The 23,680-nt window shown below is 41.4% G+C and overlaps 1 protein-coding gene across 1 annotated transcript; it reads left to right on the top strand.

Moving 5' to 3' along the window:
• Positions 1-638: 638 nt before the first annotated feature.
• On the top strand, positions 639-23,643 carry btk (Bruton tyrosine kinase). The gene is made up of 19 exons (XM_088925103.1): positions 639-761; positions 7,345-7,401; positions 8,883-9,050; positions 9,377-9,481; positions 13,248-13,329; positions 13,691-13,822; positions 14,422-14,483; positions 15,041-15,234; positions 16,524-16,586; positions 16,960-17,014; positions 17,663-17,742; positions 18,283-18,410; positions 18,886-18,960; positions 19,626-19,797; positions 20,648-20,864; positions 21,413-21,477; positions 21,747-21,862; positions 22,352-22,509; positions 22,812-23,643. Exons 3-19 carry the CDS (start codon positions 8,910-8,912, stop codon positions 22,887-22,889), a joined length of 1,923 nt encoding a protein of 640 aa, XP_088781229.1. The 5' UTR covers positions 639-761; positions 7,345-7,401; positions 8,883-8,909; the 3' UTR covers positions 22,890-23,643.
• Positions 23,644-23,680: the final 37 nt, after the last annotated feature.

Here is a 23,680-nt window from a genome sequence, read left to right as displayed (position 1 = left end):
TGGCTACTCTCTCGCTTTTCTATGCCATTAAGAACAACGAACTTTAAAAAAAACCGATATGTATTAAAACACGTTTCTCTGGACTGGTGAAACCGGGGCAGGTGACAATCCCAAAAAAAGATATTAAGTGAAGCAAGGAAATGTTTTTCAGTATTTTGAACTTTTGTGAAGAGGGTGCAGTCAGGGTTAGAATTGGCTGTCCCGAGTTTGAGGTCTGGTGAGGACCCTGGTCCCCAGAAATATTGTTCTCACTTATTCTCTTCACTGAAGACTTGTCCTTATAAGTCCTGAAGACTTCATTAAGATTTGATGTGATGTATCTGCAGACAGACAAACAGACGATGCAGTGTCAGATCTAATACCTGAAGCAGCAGTAGTTATTCCTTTTCTCAAATCACTAAAAAGTTGCAAAGTCTCTAAAAGTCAGCATTCAGATTTCACCAATATTGCTGCCTTCAGGGGTTTTTTAAGGACATTAGAAGCCAAAGATGCAAAGAGAGGTTAAGGTATGGCACAAATCACTGAATATGTAGTCTGTCCTCTCTCAACTACTGAATATCTCAACAAAATGTGAACAAATATGAAAATAAGCAGGAAGCAAAAGGGGAACTAGGCAGACTTAGTTCCTATTTCAAGGGTGGGGCTTTGGTGTCTGCTGTCACAGCCTGAAGAGGAATTAGTGCTGAACAGCTGTGTTGCTGTGATCTGTCGGAGGGCAGCAGGCAGCCCAGCTCCTGGCAGAGCTCTCGACAAGTGCAAAGGTAAGAGCTGTGTGCTGATGTTATCTGCTCTGTTAGCACTAGGGGTCTCTGTGCGGGGAGGGGAGGATTGCTGGAGGCCACGGGCTTCAGCTCTGGAGAAGGGAAAGAGTTTCACTCCTCCATCAGCAGGGGTGTGTCACAGGATGCTTCACATTCACAGGTCCTTGTGGTGTCTGAAGGAGCGAAGGCTTAGCTTTCTTAAAATATGGATGTCTCTTTTTGTTTTATTCTGAAAAAGTAACTTCAACTTCTAAGACTAAAGGGTTCTTAATATTAATATTTTAGAGATGCTATTTGCCTCTTGTGCTGGAGTATCTTAATCTTTCTTTTGGGCCAGCTTGGATACCTGGCCCTCCTTGGTCCTCTTAGACCTGATTCTTTGCCTCAGGATAATGCTCTCTGAGAAAGCCAGCTGCTCTGTGATGTATTTTCATTTCTATTTTAACCTATGTTTTGGAATTTGCATTACTACTAATCAGAAATTGAACAGATTTTGCAGACGTATCAGGGGCCATCGGACTGCTGAGTAACTGACTTCAGAAGAGTAACTCTTGTGCTCTGACAGTCGGCCTAACGTTCAGGATCCTGTACTTGTGCATTAAGGGGACATTGTATGCAGACACTGTTCAAGCAGGGTACAGTAAAATGGTTTTGCGATGCAAATGTCTTATTAACAGAAGGAAAAACTGTAGGCACTACTCCACCCCCCCCAAATAAAAAGATCTGACATCCTGATCCAAACAATAGTCATTGTTCAAGCTGAAAATGACAGAGGCTGCATGAGCCGCCACCAGCTCAACAGGGCTCATCCATCTGCTGTGAGCTTGAGGTAAAGAAGTGGGGAGGCTTCAGAGCGACTCTAGAGAATATATTTAACGCCTGCAGCATGGTTGGGGTTTCCTTTTAGAAATGTGTGATAAATGGTTAGATTTTGGCATTAATAAAGCAAACACCAAATAAGATCAAGTTTCTGGTGCATTGCCATTTCAATGCAAAATGCAGAACGTTTCTTACTTGTTTTTTGGAAAGCAGACATGCTCGTTTTCTTAGAACATGCCAGGAAATTGATTTATGCAACCAGACTCTAAACGGGAAATTCTGCTCCTCGCCTGACTACCAGTGTACTCGTGGCTTGTCTCTTTATCTTTTCTCAGCTGTGAGATACAGAGGGAAATGACTCTAGTCCTTGGCTAATGTAGACAGTACAGGACACCATTACAACTCTTACAAAACTATAGAATTGCTGTAAAAAGTAACTTTAGCCTTCTGTCTATATATTTTTTTATCTCATTTGTTTGTGCCTATCAACACAGAAAGCAGCACAGACTAAAGCTCCCCTATCCTATCTTGTGAGCTGCAGAAACTTGTCTGTTTCCCTGCATTTTCAGACCTGTACCTTAATTGACAGGCTCTCTTCCCACACTTTAACCCCACTCTGTAGCAGAATATGTGATTTTAGAAACTGCAACATTCCATTTTAGAAAGTAAAATGGTTGGTTCAATGTGCAGTTTTAGTGTTGTTATCTAATTTCTGTATGATGTATCCTGACCAGCAAAGAGACCACAACATCTACTGTATCACATACCATCAGCTAGAAAAGGCTGGCTATTTTGTATTTATAAAGCAGTTCATAACATTCATATGAAAAATAAAAGTTTTTACTGGTAGAATTATCGGATTTTATTTTTAAATATTCGAAAAAGTTAGATTTGGAGATGGCCTTTAAGGAAGAATATCTTTCATATTTTGCACATAGAAAATAACATTTTAATATAGAAAATAATTTTTAAAAGTACAGTGTGTGCATACCCTCCCTAAAACAGCACGGTGTAAATAATAAAATAATTATATTATGTTGAATTTTAGTAATTAACTATGAATTTACGTTTTAAATGTTTTAATAAAGTCAGTACATTTATTCAAATCATACAGTTTTTCAAACATGTTTTTAATAACAATATTTTTAATAATAAGTATAATGTTTTTTTTTATTAACCCATTTAGGAGGAATTCTAAATTAGAAGTGTTCAGTCATAATTCCACACAATAGCTTCACTTTATTGGCTCCTTAGCCAAGCACAGAAACCTGTGGGTCCTGGTGCCCTGAGCAGGGTTGTGTTCAATGGATGACATACTGTACTGTAGCTCCAGGTCTGTAGGAATAACCACATTCTTTTATTATTCTTTATTTATCTGCCTTATTTATCTTAGTAAATAAGATATAAAAGAAATAATCTTCTTTAGTATCACCTTAGGTCATCTAAAAAATGTAAAAGTATTATAACTGAAGCAGCTAATAATTTCATTAAAGATGCAAATATAATTGCACTCATTGACCAAACAATTTGACCATGATTATTACTGTACATTCATATCAAAACACGCTCCAAATGTTATCTGCACTGATGCTTTTTAAGTAGGACAGTTCCCTACAAAATAATCAGCTAATTTAAAATGCTTTTGCAAATCATATAATGCCAGAAAGTTTAGAAAAGGTGCCATTACAGTCTGTGTTGGTTTTAATCTCTCTGCTTGGTCCATCCTATTCTACCAGCTACAAAATGTGATTTAAAACTATGAGCACTATTTATCTAAAATATGCAAGCGATCGCATATACCCATATATGAAGAAGCTAGCAGGCTGTGGAAGCAGATGAGATGTTGTTCTGTGAATAATTTGCTGTTCTTATAATCTACGTCTTGAAGTAACATCTTTTGAAATACTTTCGTTATTTGTGAAAGAGAGCAACAGTAACCTCCTCACGATTTGTCTTTATAAAGAAAATAAAGTACCATGAGCAGCAGAGGACAGTGTAAATGAGGAACTGCTTCTTTTTACAAAACAACAAAACAAAAATAACAGGAGTAGTACTTAACATTTGTTTACTTCTTTCATCATTTTTCCAAATTTTTGTGTACCGAAATCTCTCAAGTTTAAAAAATGATTTAAGAATAACACTGCCGAATAGTGAACGTTGGGCCACGTGTTGGTGACTTTTATGCACACGTGCTTCGATTAGGCAGGCAGAGCCCGACAGTGACAAAATTCATTTGTAATCTGTGGAGTTACCCTTCGTAATATCTCTTGAAATACATCTTTATAGAGCCTTTCACATGTATCAAGCTGGAAATTACTCCCTCAAATCAACAATACAGGATGTACATTTGGCATTTTCAGATACATGGGAGCCTAACAGATTAACAATTTTCTTAATGGGTAGCAGAAACAATATCTTTTTGTTTTTGCATAGTATGTTTGTTTTTATTAATGAGACACAGCAGCTATCACCTTAAACACACTCTTTCCTTATTTTAATCTTCGCTGCATCAGGAAACTCGCAAAAAGCTAGAAATTCCTTTTAGTTACTTTTTCCAAATGAACTTTCTTAGAGAAAAGGAACATGAAGGAACTGAACACTGTTGAGTCATCCCTTCATTGTACCATTCTGCATATAAACCAAGAGATTCAACACATCTCCTTACTGGTGTCAGAAATAAAGACATATCCATTGTGTCTTTCTCACATTCTGTAAGGCTAAATCCCCAGGCAAGATAGTAACCTCTGTTCTGTCTTTACGTGTCAATTGTCTTATGGAAGACAACAGAAACACAACACAAAATCATTACTTAGGGCTTCACCATGGGTTCAAACAGTGCTGATCAAATTAGAAAATGAAACACTGGACAAGGACAGGACATCCTAGTCATTTACTTCTGGATAAGAATGGTTCAGTACGTTCTCTCTAGAAGAAAACAACCTTGCGGCAGATTCTTTTAAATATTGTTTCCTCTTTTATAAAAAAAGATCGTTATACAGTATATTACTGCAGAGTCGGTGGAGTAGGAATTTTTCCCTGAATATGTACAAAATCAATTCAATGGAAGAGACCACCTCTGATGAGTGTCAGCATGTTTTGCACGCACTGAGCTGCACACAGCTACATGACTACATGACTACAACATCTGAAACATTTCTGTTATCTGATAAGATCCCCACACTGCTGGTTCTAATCTCAAATTTGAGTTTTTTTATATTTATATTAACATCTCAGGGTTCCTAGGTCCTTTCACAGTATTCTGTATAAATAGTATTTTCAGGATAGATTTAATCTAGAACCCCAGTAAGAGAAAAGTTCTGTAATTCTCACGTAATCCCAATTAAATGATGTAGGTTCTTGCCTGCTATTGATGCATTTCTTAAAACAATCTATCAATCCACTGAGTGTGAGACCACTATAGTCCAAACTGTATTACACAGAGAGAGGCCAAAGCCTGGAAACATCACTCGTGTAAAGAGACAATGTTTGTGGAGGACTAACCACACAGAGGACATCTTCTGCCTGGTGTAAAATCAATAGACAATAAATAGGCCAGCCACTGATGTAAGCAGTCCATTAAGCCCAGGCTGCAAAGTATAAAGTGGCATAAATGCAGCAATTAAAAAACAAATTAATTAGACTCAAATGTTACTATACAGTGTGCGTCCGGTGGGCAGCATGCCCTGCGTTACTCACTGTTGTTATGATTGCTAATTGACTAGAAGCACTCTTGCTTCTACAAAACGTCCGCAATCTTATTGCCAGGAAGTCTGCGGGGGAAGCAGGTCCTCATCACACCCCCACAAGCCCGATTACAGGCAGGAGAAGACCCTGCTCACTACCGCAGGGCCAGCGGGACAGTGGACAGTGTGTCAGTCAGAACGATCTCCCAGTTCGTGTAGAGAAGAATGGAGAATAGCCTAAGCCCACATGTCTGTCAATGCACATACTGTACCTACGATATACCTAAGATGCACATGGCTTCCACGCCGGCTCTGGAGCTCATACTGGGTACTAGAAGCCCCCCTTGTGTCTATCTCTAAGATGTGGGAAACCCAATAACGTGGTGTGGAGCTACTCTGCTTGAAGGGTGGTAGAAGATCTTAGAAACAGCTCTATTAGCTGACAATGCTGCTACACTTCCTTTCAGAAGGGATTCCTAAAGGTGAAGTTCGGTAACCTGTCAAATAACATGCCAGAACTCGGGATGAGAGACTGCAGAACGGAAGTCTAAAATCAAGGATGGCAGAAACTGGTTCTACAATTCAGCAGTGGTTTGTGAGCTGGGACCTTAGTTCCAGACAAAAGCTGACATTGCTGCTGGATTAGGGCAGCATGGTCCCCAAGCTGTACATGTGTTTTTCTTTAATGACAGAGGGGGAAAATACTGCATAGTTCACGTCAGGGCAGCAGGACAGCAACAAACAACAACAAAAAAAAGCTAGGAACGCAAAACACTTTGTATCAGCAGTTTAGTGTGTGACTAGTGTGAAGAGCAGGTGATAATCAGCAACTGAAGAGGCAGGAAATGGTTAGAGGGGTTTAAAATAGGCGTCTCAGCAGCCCTGACAGCCATGGCCTCTTCAGAGAGAAAGACGAGCAGATCTTCATTCTCGCAGCTGTAGTGTGGAAAGGTAAGGATGCTCCACTGGGCTTCCCGAGCAGCTCCAGCTGGAGGAGCAAGACTGCCATGCTGACGAGGAGAAGGGGTGAGGGCTGGGAGTGATTGGTGTCGATGGAGATGCACTGCGCACCAGTCTTGCATCACTTGACTTCACAGCGATAATGCAGCGAAGACTGAGAAGTGTTACACTGCAACAAAACCTCACTCGTTCTAATTCTAGGCACAGACTGCAGACTTTTTCCCCAATACTGTTGGTGTCTTTTATTTTTATTTCATACGAGACCATTTATACGTGCAACAACAGCCAGTAGAGCTCTTTTTAAAGTCTATGGGAGAGTCAGATACATATTCCTTTATTACTTTATTAGTACGACAGATGTGTGCGAGGTGGTCTTTTGTAACAAAGAACTGCAAGAGTGGGGGTTAACCTAGCTTGCATTGTCATGAAATATAAGTGCAAACCTTATTTTGTTTTTTGGGCTCTTTTGTTCAGAAACGTTTGCATATGGCTTTGACAGTTTCACCACGCACAAGGTGCTTACTGTAAATGGTCAGACTGTAGGTGTTTTACAAATGCAAATGATTTCACCATTCAAGGTAAGTTTATTTGGTTGTTTTGTTTAATGGTTTGAAAATGGTTCTTGTAAATAGCGGATGTGTTGTATTATACAAGAGTCTCTGACTAAACAGTTTTTGGCTGGACTTTTCATCAATAATAAATTAATTCTATTAGAAATTTGGTTTATTTATGTGCCCAAAGTAATTATTAGGCTGTTCATGAATGTTGGGAAGTAGCCAACTGTTACTTTCTACAAAGCAATGTGAAAAAGAATATTTAAACTTTCTGTGTGCCAGGAAAATATATGCAAAAATGTCTGATAAAAAACACATTTATATTCAAATAATAAGGATGGCACATGGAATATTTATCAATACACATGAGCAGTTTAGATGTTGAAATTTAGAATGTTGTTCACTAGTTACGTTTAAGTTACAGTATTTACAACACATGTTAAGCCCAGGAAGCTTTATCTAAGGGGAAACTTCTATGAGGAAATGTTTTCAAAAAGGACATTATTTGCATTATAAGAGGCACATGCAAATTCTATTATATTTATACACAGATATCTTTAATTTCAGTTTCATTCAGAGAATTTCCCAGATGTATTGCCTTTCCTGAAAGCCCATCACCAGCAGGTAAGTCACGTTACAGCAACATAAGAATGTTTCTTGAAGAAAACCAGGGTTTGAACTTCAACAGTATGGCTGGATAGCTTCTTCCAGACTCCCACGAGTCTGTAATCTTGTAACCTTGTGTGTTGGTTTAAATGCACTTTTACTGATGTCTTCTGGTTCAACAGGCTTCACTGTTGATTCCAAAGAAACCCATTGGTTTGACTTTATCAGTGTCTGAGAATTGTGAATACTTTAATCAGGTCTCCTCATAATGTGCTGACAGGTTGAATGACTACTCCATAGGATGTAATGGGTTAAAACATACTGTACATGAGAGAAGGTCTATATTAGAGGTACACTGTAACACATTTCAGCATCTCTGAACTGATCTAACAGCTTTAAGATGCTAGTGTGAAAGTTGCAACTGTGCTGGGTGGGTGTGAATGATGAGAGACTGTGTGTGATCCCATGGAGACATGCCAAGGCCTTTAGCAGGTTTACTGTAGGTGGAAGTCACCATATCTTTAATAAAATAAAATATGCAATAAGGTGCTCAACACAATAGCACAACACAGAGAGTACTACAAATGTAGTGATGTATTGGCTAGCATTGTAAAATCTGCAAGACATATTTCCTTTTTACTAAATGATAGAAGAAGACGGTATAATGAAATGTATAATAATTAAAGTTCCATGCTGAAAGGGCCTTCTCTCTTCACAATGGTCACATAAGGGAAGGCTGAGATACTATGTTTGTGCTACACTGACGTGCAGTATACAGTAAGTCTCTCAGACACTGAAAGTCTGCTCAAGCCAGGAAGCTAATTTTGCACACCAACAATTGCAGGAGACCTGTGCTATTAATGACTAGACTTGAAGTACTGCACGTCCTTTCTGAATCATCTAATATGTGTGAAGGTGCAAATAATAATATTAATTAATACACATTGTATGAACTTAGGGGCAATATCGGCCTTGACATTTGGAAAAAAATGTCTGATAGGAAAAATGTACTTATACACCCATGCTGAGCCATGGTTATTTTATGACACTGTAGAGAATGCAGCTGTACTTTCTGGATGTTTATCTTAAGTGGATGGCTCTTGCCTCCCTGGTTTGCTCTTAGAAGGTCCTGCTGCACTGCTTGGTCATGCACATAGAGGGTGATGTGCAAAATACCTTAATGCTCAATGGTTTCATTTTGCATTTCCAATGGTCACTGTCAAACAAGTTTTACAGCCATTGCTTAGAGTCATCTCTGTCAGCATCGTGTATGTAGAATTACGTGAAGAGAGTCACTGCAGCTGGCATGCTATCAATTTAAAACAACAAGTGCAGGACTCTTGTGCAGGAATCACAGTGAAATGGTCCTGTTTGAGATGGTCCAGACCCTGTTTGAAAAGTTCATTCCCTGTTGCATATCCAGCATATAGGCTCGGTCCTCTGCGGAGAAACTGATTCTTTGTCTTGCAAAGCGAAGGACTGCTGTTCTATTGTTTCAGGTAGACCCTCAGCTGTAGGATTAGACCATGTCAGAAAACATCCTGGAAGAGATTTTTGTAAAACGCTCCCAGCAGAAGAAGAAAACCTCACCGCTGAACTACAAGGAAAGGCTCTTTATTCTGACGAATGACAAGATAAGCTACTATGACTATGATTTTGATAAAGGGGTATGTAAAGCGCTCACCACAGTAGATTGTATAGACCCAGAGGAGGCAGGGGGATCCATCATCGGGATGAATGTCTTGGCTTTCTCGATGCTTGATGTTTACTTACTGTATAAGCTTGCTAGCTGTGTCCTCTGGTTCGTGTTTCACTGTTGATTCTGAAGGGCTTTCTCAGTGTGTCTGACAATTTTGACCACTTGAGTCAGGCTCCTTCATAGTGTGCTGACAGGATGAATGAACCGTCCAGAGAACATGATGCCTGATCACAGTAAGGCAGTGCTGCTGCAGTTCACCTGTTGCCGTAATCTGATGGTGTGTTTTCCATTCAGAAAAGGAAGAGTTTGAAAGGCTGCGTGGAGGTTGAGAAGATCAAATGTGTAGAGACGGTGCTTCCAGAGGAAAACGCTCCTGCAGACCGGCTCTTCCCATTCCAGGTATACAGCAGGAATAGCAGCCTAGCTCCCATCAGCCCCTGCAGCCATTTTCCCAAACATGCTACCCCCACAGGACAGCTCCCCCTGCTCCACAGCTACCCCCACACCCACGCCACACCTGCCCCTGCTCCACAGACACCTCCACATTACAGCCACACTGTTCCACAGCTCGTCCCTAATAGGGAAGCAGCACAACAAAGCAAAGAAGCGTCACTTCAGTCTTTTAGTTCTTTTCAATTCAGTGGTTTCTCTTGGAAACGTACGTGTTTTTTATTATGCAGTAAAAAAAGGACGCGCTCCTCTGTGTCATGTTATGAGCTGTGCTCCTCCCCTCTCCCTCCATGTGTCAGTCCCTCGATTTGGAGGCTGTTGAGTCAGTTTCTCTTCCTCATTTAGTTAAACTCCTCCACCTCTGGCCCCTTCGGAGACTCATGGCATGTTCAGAAGGCAACAGTGATGAAGCAGCTCATGACCTTAAGCCCAGACCCACATCTCCCACTCTGCCTGCACACAACAACATAACAATAAGCCTGTTGTTGTTTTGTAGATTTGATTTTTTTTAATCTACTACTATCTAATCTAGGTTTCTTAATTACCTTTTATAAAAAAAACACATGCAATGCACATGTGCACTTCTTGCAGAATGAGCTGATATCAGTGCCATTCTGCGGAAAGCTGCCCATCTGGGGAATGGGTTTTGTGCAGTGACACCAGGAGGAGAATGAGGAAACACTAAAACAAAGCGAGTCATCTTCCTCCTGACTCTGCAAACCCTTCCTGTTTGTGCTTGTGCTCAGCCTTTCGTCTGCAAGATTTGATTTGGTCGGTTGTATCAGATTCAGTAACCTTTTTGTAAATACTACTTATAGAGTATTTGTGCACACTGTGATGCAGTGTTATTATAGTAAATGTTTCCTTAAATTATTGTTTTACTGTAAAAAAACTGCCATCCATCCATTTTCATTCGCCGCTGTATCCAGGACAGTCGCGGGGGACACTGGAGGCGGTCTTGTCAAGCAACAGGTCCAAAGCAGGGTACACCATGGACGGGAAGCCAGTCAGTTGCAGGGCACACACCTACACATGCAGGCACACACTCAGAACAAGTACAGTTTTTTACAGAAGCCAATTAATCTATAGTATCAGCAGGCGAAAATCTGGGAGAAAAACAAAGTGTCTAGAGGAAACACAGGGAGAACATACAAACTCCATGCAGGCAGCACCCCAGGAATTGAGCTCAGGGCCCCAGTGCCACGAGGCTGCAATGCTAAACACTGCGCCACCTGAAGCTACCAGTATGCAAAAAATGGAAAATTTCCACAACAAATGTTTCAAGTTCTGCCTTCTCCAAGGGTTAAAGTTTTTTCATTGAGTCATTTCATTAAATTTATTGAGTTTTTTTTCCGTGTATGTATATATATTTGCACCATATAATGAAAGTAAAAAGCCCAAGTGATTTTGTTGTGCTAAAAACCCATGCATTCACCTCAGCACAGCACATATGAAATCTGCACATTACACTGTATGAAATTAAACATAGTGTCTTTTTCTTTAGAACGTCAAAATCTATGTGTTTCTGCTACAATATTTAGCATGTATTGTAGCAACATGTTTCACCCACATCCTTCTTACCACAAGTAGGCCACAATATGCATAATCCCTGCTTTACATTACTGGCATCTTCTTTATCGTGAGCTAAGCATTGCTCATGGTTTCACTTTGAGTACTCTTTCCTATTTTTACAGAAAGGCCAGTGGTAGATATGGGGCCCACTTTGTGATCCAACATTAAAAACAGCCGATGTGAAGGCTGCAAACTAATTAAGCCCTCCAGCTTGCTAATTAGTCGCTCAACATGTACAGACTGAGAAAGAAAATAGGAGAAGTGAGACTGGCTCCCTTTTTATTTTAGACTTGGCTGGGCTTCATGCTACAAGAGTTCAGCAGGTGTCAAAAACCGAAACAGAACTATCTGTCATGCCGCCTGGCTGGAGCCTGTAAATTAGCTTTCAGTTTTAGGACTAAGCATTGCTAATTATCGCAGCTAGATTATATGACAGTCTCATCTGCAATGAAATTTTAAAATGAGACCTGTCAAACTCAGACATGGCTGCGTTTTTCTGAAGGGCAGTTTCAGTGCCTCGTTTTGATGTTTTTGGACAGCAGTAACATTCAGCAGTTTTCTGGCGCGGTTTTGAAACCCCAGGCCACACAGGGGGGAGACTTCCACTTCCTACAGCACGGTCACTCACCACATAAGGAACAGCGCTGGCTGTTACAAAAGAACACAAGAAGAGTTTGGAACAAGAGGAGGCCACTCTGCCCACCCAGGGCATGTGCTCGTTAGCAGATGAATGATTCAGGATCTCATCCAGCCATTTCCTGAAAGACGTCAGGGCATCAGCTTCAGAAGCCTGCCTGGGATGGTTAGGATCTCGCTCCTCCGACAGTATGAAGCTGGCAGAATGTTAATCAGCAACCAAGCTGCTCTTGTAGAACATCCTTATCTTGACTATTTGCTTGCGATAACAGGCGGTCTCACAGCAAACCACCTTCGATAAAGACAACAAAAAAATAATTTCCGACGGATTTTGCCAAGGGCTCTGAAACAGAAGCTCTATTTACAGTGCAGGGGAAGTGAAACACAGTTAATATAAAATACATAGCAGCAACCCTCAACTTTGATATCAATGCCCTAGAGGTATTTGAGTTTAACACTTTGTTAGGGCAACATTAACAGACATGTACTATCACCCAACAGATACCAAAAAATAAACACAAAGATACAAATTTCACCATCATTTTCTCAAACATGGGTACTTACATTGGTTTGACTTTGAGTGATGGTTTATAGGCATCTGACTGTGCAGAGTGAAAATAAAAAAACATGATGTTTATGCTGTGTCACCCAGGGGCTGGCTTGTTGACGTGTGACAGCAGATACATGAGTGTCACCTTTTCTTTTATATCCACCTTCCTCCTACTAGCAGACAGACACACTGACCCATGCTGGCTCTGAGTAGCCTAGGGCAAAGGACAGAGGGCAAAGGGGGCTGTGTTTTCCTCAGCTTTCCTAGCAATATTAACATCACTGTGGTCTGCACACTGACAGGTTCTGTCTCTGGAACTCGAACAACCATTTGGCCAGGGCATCAGCTTCAACAACATGGCTGGGTTACTTGTTCCAGAGTACACTTCCACTTGTGTCCTCAGATTTGTGTTTCACTGCTCATTCTGGAGAAGTAGAGTGAGATGATTTTGCCTTCGAGCATTTTGTATACCAGTATCAGGTTCCCCCGTAGACTTTTCTGATCAAAAGTAAAAAGGTTCAGTTCCTTCAGCCTGTCGGTGTAGCTCATTCCCTTAAGCCCACGAATGTGTCTGGTTGCTCTTCTCTGGACTGATTCCAGAACAGCAATATCTCCTCTATAACATGATGACCAAAATTGCAGTCAACATTCTAAATGAGGCTTTATTAGTGTGTTGTACAATTCTAACATATTATATCATGCACGACCTCTTCACATTTCCTTTAATTTCAGAAACTCGCAGCAGTAGAGCAGCCAGTCTCACCGATTACTATATTAACATTCAAATATACTGTTTCCTTCCTGGCTGTTCATTGCTTCCTTTTTTATGCTGAACTTGGGAAAGTTTTGTAGTTTTTGAGAAGTTACAAAGCAATGAGGAGATTAACACCAGTTCATTCAGTGGCATGAACAGGAGTCCACTCTGTAACCAGCAAGTCTGTTGCTTCTTCTTTGCAGATCATCTATGACGAAGGGCCTCTGTACATTTTTGCAAAAAACGAAGACATTCGAAGACAGTGGATCCACAAGCTGAAGCATGGTAAATGCGAGTTTACAGACCATTAGATCAATGGCCCTAGGGCCAGTCTAGACCACTATTTCCCAGTACTCATCACCCAACACCCCCTCCAGCATCCTCAGATTTCTATTAATGTTCCACATCGGACAGCTTCAAGTCTACGCATTAGAAAATAGTATGCAGTAAACACCCCTTCATGTAAAGACATATCATTGACCTGTGCTGGTAAAAGACAGCAACAGTAATTGCAAAAACCCTGAAACTGAAAACTGAAAACAGCCACAGCTCATTTATGAACGTGGTCCTCCCCCAGGCGTCATAAAACAAGAGCACATTGATCCACTGATTCAAGAGGCACTTCTTCCATTTTGTGTTTTCACAGTGGTCAGGTTCAACAAAGACCTTGCACAGAAGTACCACCCCTGCTTCTGGGTGGACGGCATCTGGCTGTGCTGTCAGCAAGAGGTCAAGCAGGCGATGGGGTGCCGCGTTATAGAGACCACTAAGAATGGAGGTCAGTACAACCCGACTACACAGGAAACAACCCAGGGTTACCCAATCTGATGACCGCAGGTCATCATTTAGTAAACCACTGGTTACTTACATTACAATACAGCTAAACAGCCTTAACCTTCAGTAAAGCACAGAAAGTGGAGAGTGGTTGTGTGCTGTCTTGTTGAGAAACCAATGTATCTCTTGGGTACCACTTACCCAGCTTGAAACAACAATAATAAATCCATCTAAATAGATTCACAGTTTGGACCTTACAGCTGTCCCAAGTGCTAAGAAAAGCAGAAGACCAAAGAAGTGGTGTGTGTAATATAAAAGGAAAAACACTGGTATATGCCTTACAGGCTGCTGAATACAGCTCTGGCCATCTGTACTGCCACACTGAACTACATTTAAGTGAGATGGATGACAGGAGATTCCAGACAAATAAGTGTAGTGTAACAAATGCTTTATTATTAATATTACAGCTTAAAATGTATTGAATGATGTGGTCAATGGGTATATCTGCAATTGAACAAACGTTAGGGAAGCACCTCCATTTCCGTTTCTGGAATTGCTGTGTGAGCTGAAAACTATCACATTTCTCCATGTCATTCCTTCCAGGATTCAAAGGATCTCGACGGAAATCCCGGAAGCCACTGCCTCCTACACCTGTGGAAAGGGAGGTAATGTCCTCAGTGTTGTTTTATTTCCAAAACCACAAGTGCGGTAGCTGATTCTAAGGATGAGGCACCCATTTTGACCTCACTTGGCATGCATGTCCATTTCAATGTGTTTCTAAAATGAGCAAGGAAAGAAAAATGCATTGGTTAAAGAGTAAGTGCATCCACCAGACCTGACATAATATCATTATTTATTTAATTCCACTGTTTCTTCTGCCAGAGAATTCAAGTACTTGAACCAAAATGTGCATTCAAGGTTTTACTGAATAAAACATGAGTGAGTGAAACACTAGGACAAAGCAAAGTGGAAACTAACTAGGAACCCTCGCTTGTGCAACAGGCACAGTTAGGCATCACTGAGCCCTGTTTCTTCTGCAGAGGGAGATTTCTTCACACTGACTGGGTAAAACTCACTCTCTCTGCGCTCTTGACAACACAGTAGGTTTAGCTTTCAGTGAGGTGTGGATGCCGCGTGAGGACACAGCCCAAACTGAGAAGCGGTCTAGGGCCTTCAAGACCTCAATGCCTGCTATGTTCTCTCCCTTCCTCCCCGGGGAAAGGTCTCCAGGCCTCTCCCCCCACAGCCGCCCCCCCAGCCCCAGCCCCCGCCCCCTGAGCCGACCTGCCTGACGGTGGTGGCGGAGTACGATTACACGCCCATGACCGAGCAGGACCTGCAGCTGCGGAAGAATGAGGAGTACACCATTCTGGACAGGAGCGACACACACTGGTGGAGAGCGAGGGACAAATACGGGTAGGAGGAAGGGCAGGACGGTTGCACTGTGGGCAGGCGGCACATGTGCCCTGACCACAGGAAGGGCAAGCTGGGCAGGGGGGGGACAGGGCTGCTGGGAAGGCATGAGTTTCATCTGCAGATATGCGATGCCACCAAAACCATTCATCTGACGCTAATAAGAGATGGAAGAACAGAATTTATTCTCAGCTTTTGGATTTTTTTTAATCAGCCATGACATGCCCTTTGACCTGCAGGAAGACACAGATGACAGAAGAGATAATAAACCACAGGCAGAGGGAGCAGTTATGGTTGGGGGGAGGCGCAGGAACAGGCAGAGCGATGACAGGGTGCTTTCAGGAGGGTGAAAAGTTGCGAAAAGACGCCAACAAACTAAGATTAAAACTGAGTAATTAGAAGCTCCCACCTGGGAGTTAGAAAATCTTGTGTTCAGCTAAAATGTTTCACTGTTTTAAACTTTAAAGACAATTGGTCTCTGTTTAATATGCACCCGTTTCATATTAGTGTTGAATTTCCAGCCAGTGACTTGTAAAACCACATGCTGCCTTGGAAAAAAAAACCATTTTGGAATGAACCGTTGTTTGAATCCTAATAAAGGAGACAGGTTTGAATTAAACGCTGTTTAAAAGCAGTTTATGAATCAAGCTTTTAGTAATGTGGCCAAGGGGAAAAAACTCAATTAGCAAATACAGTAGTGGTGGCAGCTGGAGGAAGAGTAATTAGGACATGGTACTGGGCTTCGCTCTTGCAGAGATAATGTCGAATCCCCTCAATCACCAGAGGACACTTACACTGCTTTCTCAATGCAAGAATGAACTGGTCTTCACAGTCTATTAACATGAAGATAGGGAAGCCCTAAAGGAGCATCATGAAATTATGGTTGTAGCAGTTGTTCTCCTCTTAAAAAGAACATAGAAAAAATTGAATCAGGGACAGAACAATTTCAAACTTGATATTGATATTAACTCACTGTATAGTACCAACTCCACTTATAAGGCTTTCAAATGTCAGACTGGCCAGACTCTAAAGGTGGAGCTACAGTACATTGTTCGTCTAAACATGGAAGAACACTGCTGCAATTTCTAGGCTTCTTTTTTGCAAAGATGAAAATATTTATAGTTTTAAAAATATTTAATGTCTTCATTTTTCAACTGTAACATATCAATAAGGACATCATTTGCTTGAGGACACAGTCACTTAAAAAGAGACATCCCTTATCTGCATAACAGGAGAGGTATAGTGATGTAATGACAAAAGTTTTCATTTTTTTCCTTCTGTTTTCTCAACAGAAAAGAAGGCTACCTACCCAGCAACTATGTGATTGAGGCTGGGAATGAGCTTGAAAGGTTTGAGTAAGTAAGACGTCTCTGACACAGACACGCACATGCTCCCACCAGGGCCAAGGAAACCTGAGCACCTGGAGGAAACCCATGTGAACATGGGGAGAACATGCAAACTCCACACAGACAGCACTCCAGCCCTGCAAGGCAGCAATGTTAACCACTGCGCCACCATGCCACCCTATTGGTAGACATTCTGATTATTATTCAAACCTAAAGTTAAAAAAACAAAAGGAAGACAATGTTAAATCCTCACACATGGGGTTTCCTGACACGGTGGTTAACTGCTCGATGGGCTGGTGGAAGGGTATTCCCTCTGGCTCAGAGGAACCACAGTGTGGGCAACAGCGAGGGGCTCATGTGTTTTCATCTGCCTGATTTCCAGCTGGTACTGCAAGAACACGAACCGCAGCCAGGCAGAGAACCTTCTGAAGGCAGAGGTTAGTGCTGACACAGGTGGAGACTTGTCTCCTTCTGCATTCAAAGCCATGCAATATAAGCATTCAGAGCCTTCTGTTACCACACTGCACCAGTTGTAGAAGGATCCATGAAAGTCAACAACTTATAAATTATAGTGATATATTTTAAATTATACAAATTAAATTAAAATGGAAAATTATAGTGATATATGACATCTTACCAAAGTTCATATACAGGTACCTAATTTTAATTTTGTAATTTTGTGTTCAAATATATGATTTTTGCACAAAATAAAATACTATTAAAAGTGTAAAATTGATTTTAAGAAGGTCTTTTAATAAGGTTGATTATCATTTTACAACAGATGTTAAAAATACTCGATTTATACGAGTGCATTCAATAGGAATATGTGGTCTTCTCCTGCATAATTTCCAGAAGGCAGCAAGAAGCCAAGAGCTCCAGATCCCTAAGCAATATGCTAAGAGTCAAACACTCGGACCATAGGTGCTGGAATAAGACTATTAATTCAATATGTGATTGAATCAGAAAATCATGCAACTGCTGGTCACCACACAGTTCAATGTTTGTAAGAACAGCTCAGATTTAAGACAAAAAGAGCAACAAAAGTGAAAGCAAACATCTGTCTGTTTTGCCTTGTCTTTTCATAGAATAAGGACGGAGGCTTTATGGTGCGAGACTCTAGTAAAGCTGGAAAGTACACTGTCTCTGTGTTCACAAAATGTGCAGGGTAAGTTAAGGAAGGTTACTCTTTTATTAAGCACATTAATTAATTAGCTGTATTAGGAGACAAGTTTTTGGGCATTCAAGGTTTTAGCTTGCAGTAGGGCTGTGCAGTTCAGTATATAGAGTGTATACAGTATATATAATAGGTGTCATTTATATCTCTGTATAAAACCATAAATAGAGGGGATGTAACAAGAGGAATACACAATGCTTAGTTAGCACATTTTCCATCACTAAAACCTAACCAAGGCAGAAGTAGCTTAAGTCAGACAGATGTAAGCACACAGATACACAGGATAAAATGCCTTTTCACTGGACCCAGGACAGAGTTCAGAAGCAAGAGCAGAAACATGATTCATCTAAGGAAAAGAAATGGAAATATATTACATGCCAAACCCATGACTTGTTTACTGGTCTTTAACCAGAGCACATATTAGAAGTAGTCGGAAACTAACTGCTTTAAGCCTTAATCTGCTCCCTTCCACACTGCTGTCAGCTCCCAGTCCACCGGTACCTGCTGAAATATGGACTTTTGTTTCCCAAGGGATGCCTCCGGAAGCTGCAGGCACTACAACATCTGCACAACAGCGTCAGGCCAGTTTTACCTGGCAGAAAAACACAACTTCAACACCATCCCAGAGCTCATCAACTACCACCAGCACAACGCTGCAGGTGCACCACTGGGGGCGCCTGGGGTCCTTCCCTTTAGAACTGGGGGTCCTCAGCTCACCAGGAAGTAGCGTTTTTGATGAAAGATAGCTCATCGCCCCTTTGTCAAGCACATGGTGACGTTACCTGAAACCTCACAGAAGGGGCCAGTTTTGTATTTACAAAGAGAGGAAGCTGACGGCTTTGGCACGGGTGCACTCAGTATTCACATAATGACATAATGACACATAATGATCCCATGTTTCACAATAAGAGACTTATTTGGGCCTGTCTGAAGGGGTAGGACAACAGGGACTATTTGTCATAACAACAACCCGTTATTATAAAACTTCTATAGGACTCCTCTTATTCTGTGATTCTCTGGCCATTACATTTCCCCATCAACAAGGGCAATCAAAATTGAAAAAACTACTGAAAATGAGCCCAGTTGAGAATCACAGCTGATGTCGTTTTTCTGTCTTGTGTGCGGTTTCCCCAGGCATGGTGAGCAGACTGAAGCATGTAGTTTCTGCTCGAGCTCACAGCGCTCCCTCCACCGCGGGGCTGGGATACGGTGAGCATGATCTCCGCACTCCGCAAACCCCTACGACATGACAGGACATGATTTTCAGATGGCTGTTGATGAGGTTCCTTGCAATAGTTCCTCACTAATTCTCTAAATGGACTTGCTTCAGACAGGACACGGAGAGTAAAGAATGCTCAAGCTGAGCTGATGTAATCACTGGAGTACCTCAGGGATCTGTATTAGGACCACTGCTCTTCCAAATCGATATCAATGATCTAGATTCCGGTACAGTTAGTAAACTAGTTCAATCTGCAGATGATCCCAAATTAGGAGGATTAGCAAACACTACAGACACAGTCAAAGAAAAAAAGTAATAAGAATCTATTATTTTCATTTTGTAAAGTCTTTGGAGAGGAAATAAAAAAGAAGACAGAACATGATACTGCTGAGTGTTGTAGTATATATATAGTTGAAAACGTTAACTTAAATGAAGACATTAAGATACCACCATACTTATTTTTCTCTGGTGAGAAAACAACAGAAAGAAGGAGACACATTGTACTTTTAGGAAATATTTTTAAGTGGCAGAATGAAAAGATGCTGGACTTTGTGACTGCCTCAGTGAAAAAGTCATGTGGCACTGTCACTGGCAGCTGGTTGGCCAGGATGTCACACTCCCAGCCCCACAGCTGTGGCCCTTGCCTTTGCTACAGGGATCTGGGAGATTGACCCTCGTCACCTGACCTTCATCAAGGAGCTGGGCAATGGGCAGTTCGGGGTGGTCAAGTACGGGAAATGGCAAGGCCAGCATGATGTGGCCATTAAGATGATCAAGGAAGGTTCCATGTCTGAGGATGATTTCATCGAAGAAGCCAAAATCATGATGTAAGTGTGCACCTCCGCTGAGATTACAACAGACTAGAGGCTCCTATCTTGTTGATCCTGGAAAGACGCATTCTCAAAGCTATCTTTTGTCCAGCAATAACAAATAGATAAAGCCACTGTTTTTGTTAAAAAGACAGTTTTTAATAGTTTAACAGTAAAAAGACAGAGAACTAATTATTTCTACATTAACTACAGTTGGAAATACAAAGCATTAAAATACTAGAGGTTATTATCAAAAAGCACAGGGGATTTCAAAAGCTCACTTTTGGGGAAGTTACTGTGTGTTCATGTTCTTTGTAATGGCACAAATGAAGATACGATCACAATGGAGTTTAGTGCCATTACTGTGTTTTTCCTCTATGTCTTTAACAAGCATGCAGGTCCTGTTCTCGGCTTCATTGTTTCTCACACAGTAAAACAATACTGAGAGAATTTCCTGTTCATGAGCACCTGCCGGAAGAGGACTCTGCTGGACATGTAGGAGAGTAGAGTTCCTTCTGCAACTCTACTGTACAGAAATTCTCCCTGTACAGAAAAGGTGCACTGTTCCTCTCCGAAGGGGCTCCATTGTGAGAGCACCACTGTGTTAGTGCTGCAATATAAAGTACATAACACAAGCAATAAAACTCCAACATTTTGCACATCCTGGTGCAAGTCTGCTAGTATCTCCTGCGTCCTATTCTCGATTATGTAAATATGTCACCAAGGCAATGCTTTGCATTTTGCATGTTATGTTACCAACACATGCTGTTGTTGTGAAGGCCTGATAAGAAAAAGATCATGTGTTCAGCTCTGACAGCTCTTGAAAAATTTAATGGGTTTTAGACTTGCCTCTTCTGTGCTGACCTAGGAAGCTTCGACACCAAAATCTGGTGCAGCTGTATGGCGTCTGCACCAAGCAGAGACCCATCTACATTGTGACGGAGTTCCTCGCCAATGGCTGCCTGCTCAGCTACCTCCGCGAGACCCTCAAGTTGCCCAACCAGGTGCAGCTCATGGAGATGTGCAAAGACGTCACCGAAGGAATGGCCTACCTGGAGTCCCAGCAGTTCATCCACAGGGACCTGGTCAGGACTGGCTCTGTCCTCTTTTCTGATAGCAGACTCCCTCACACAGTTCTTGCACACAGTTTTATGTCAATGTAAACTACAATGTGTCATATTTTTATCCCAGTGTCTCAGTATTTCTGGTAACATATGTACAATTTACAGCTTTCATATTTTTACTAAATCTAGCTTCGTTTCAGTCGAAATTCTCCACTGCATTATAGCTCATAATAATAACAACTACATAATGGCTCTTTGACCCTGAGTTTGTTCCAGCCTGTGTGGGTTTAAATGTTCTCACTGTGCTCGTGTTTGTTTCACTGGGGTGTTCGGTTTCCTCCAAGAGACGTGCAGTTTGGCTGGAGCTGGAGTGTTCTGAGTGTGTCCTGCAATGGACTACAGTACCCTCCAGGGTCTCGTCTTGCCTTGTGCTCTTGTGCTCTGGGCTCCTGGCTGTCATGCCCTGAACAGGAGTAATTTGGCTGTCCAATAATGGAATGATGAAAAAATGGGGGAAGCTCCGAAGATGAGGCTTTTATTGACATCTTCATTTCATTTGTTTGTCTCAGGCTGCCAGAAATTGTCTGGTGGATAGTAACGGGACAGTCAAGGTCACCGATTTTGGACTGTCAAGGTAAGGAGATCTGACACCGCTAATCAATACCGATTTCCGAGCTGCACTAGTACAGCACTTCTCACAGCCTTGAGCAGTTCGATGCCTGAGGGCTTTGCCTATTGAGCTTAATTGAACGCAAGGAAGCATAACTGAGTGAACTGCAGAGTCTAATTAACACGTTCCGGAATGAAAAGTAAAAAGCCTCATCTCCTGAAGATTCTCATGCTGGGATAATCCAAGCCCGTCTGAAGCTGCTGTTGCTCCCACTGTGTCCCCGCCTCTCCCAGGTACGTCCTGGACGACGAGTACACCAGCTCCTCCAGCAAGTTCCCTGTGCGCTGGTGCCCCCCTGAGGTCCTTCTGTACTGCAAGTTCAGCAGCAAGTCCGACATCTGGGCCTTCGGTCAGTCTTCACCCCCCGCGCTCTCATCTCCGTCTGTCTGAAGACCACCATAGTCCTCACCGAACAGACACAGCACACACTTTCAGTTCTCTTATTTAGGGGAAAGGGAGGATGGAAATACTACATTTCTCCACATTGCAGTTTCGATTTTAGATAGATAGATAAGACTTTATTGATCCCAAAGGGAAATTGATGTGTTACAGCAGTCCAGCCCAAGACAAGCAAAAAAAAAACAGACATCAGAATAGACTAAAAATTACAATGCGTACAGCAATACAAAATAAATATAAAATAAAATAAATACATAGGTTTGTGCAAAATATGCACATAGTCACTGTTAAAACAATAAAATATGTGCAAAGTGTGCATAGGTATATACAGATTGAGTGTCCAAAAAAGTGTCCAAAAATATTTGGAATGTTGTTGTTTTAGTAATTGTTTGTCTTTTGTTATTGATTCACAAAGCCCTTTTTCTGTGTACTTAAACAGGGGTCCTCATGTGGGAGATCTATACTCTAGGGAAGATGCCCTATGAACGCCTCAACAATACAGAAATTGTGGAACAGGTGTCAGGGGGGGTGCGGCTCTATCGCCCCCAGCTGGCCAATGAAAGGGTTTACAGCATCATGTCTAGCTGCTGGCATGAGGTGAGGTTAATAAATGTACATACGATCAGCGTCGTGTACAGTTAGTGTCAAAAAGTAATCCATTTAATTTACAACTTGTGTAAGGGATTGATTTCTGAAATCAATCAGAGCTTGAGAAAACTTGGGGCGTTTTTAAATTGCTCCGTTGTCTTTATCATTGCACTGGCGCTCCATCTAGTGGCCACACGTGCAATTAACACCAAAACCCAATTATTTGTGACCGTCTCCAACTAAATTGATTCATTGTGCCTACCTTTTTCCTTTTTACATGAATAATTTTGTTATGTTATTTTTTTTTTTAGAAACCAGAGGAGAGACCATCATTTCAGGAACTTCTTTTATATATTCAGGAAATTCTATATGAGCTTCAGGAGCTTTGAATATGTTATTTTTTTCTGGAGTACTTCCTTTTAGATCCTGCGCGCTGTTAAAATACAATAAAACGATCTTCAACAGAGCGAAGACAGATTTCTGAAAGTTGGTTCCAGTAACAGACCACAGAAACGTGTCTAAGAACAATTAATTTACAGTCATGTTAATAATTAACAAAAAGTCCTGAAATGTCAGAGAACCCAAACAATGTGAAGAAAACTTTGAATTACGTTATTCGGGCACCTTTAGGAAGTTTGCAGGCGAACAAGTGTATGGCAAACCTGTTTGGGAACCTGTTTTCTTCTGCTCCGAATCCTGAGAGAAAGCTAATTTGTACAATTTGCAGCCACCAACATTATGTGCACCTTTTTGTTGTAAGAACACTTATAAAATTGTTCAGACACAGTTCCTTTTTCAAGTTTACGTCGTGACATTGAAAAGGATACAGAGTGTTGATAGTGCTAATTGATCAGGGTGAAAGCACAAAGCCTTGTGTTGTTGCTGTTGAATAATTCGATTCAAATGCCACGCATGCCTATTTCTCCCACTGTCACCTTTAAAAGGACACAGCATGCTCCTAATTTCCTCAGGACAGGATCAGGGGTTTCAGCTCTAGGGACTCCTGTGTCTGCTGGGTTTCACTTAGATGTCTTAATCGGACCCTTTTCTTGAAGTGGCTGAAAAGCTTCTAAAATCCAATGGAATTCAGCTTTAGATGTTAAATGTGCTCTAAAAATTATTATATAAATAAATTATTTGAGTTATGTGTGGGGTTTTATTTCCTTCAAGTGTTTACTTG

Source organism: Atractosteus spatula, chromosome 9 (genome assembly GCF_055471065.1).
Source record: "Atractosteus spatula isolate fAtrSpa1 chromosome 9, fAtrSpa1.hap1, whole genome shotgun sequence".
Classification (NCBI taxonomy): domain Eukaryota; kingdom Metazoa; phylum Chordata; class Actinopteri; order Semionotiformes; family Lepisosteidae; genus Atractosteus; species Atractosteus spatula.
Note: the sequence above shows the minus strand (reverse complement) of the source record. Positions and strands in the feature narration are given on the sequence as shown.

Excerpts from the sequence above, each read along its gene's own strand:
- btk (XM_088925103.1), top strand. The coding sequence starts at position 8,910 with ATGTCAGAAAACATCCTGGAAGAGATTTTTGTAAAACGCTCCCAGCAG. Across the intron at positions 13,823-14,421 it reads AGAGACCACTAAGAATGGAG|GATTCAAAGGATCTCGACGG; the intron begins GTCAGTACAACC and ends CATTCCTTCCAG. Across the intron at positions 17,015-17,662 it reads AGAACCTTCTGAAGGCAGAG|AATAAGGACGGAGGCTTTAT; the intron begins GTTAGTGCTGAC and ends GTCTTTTCATAG.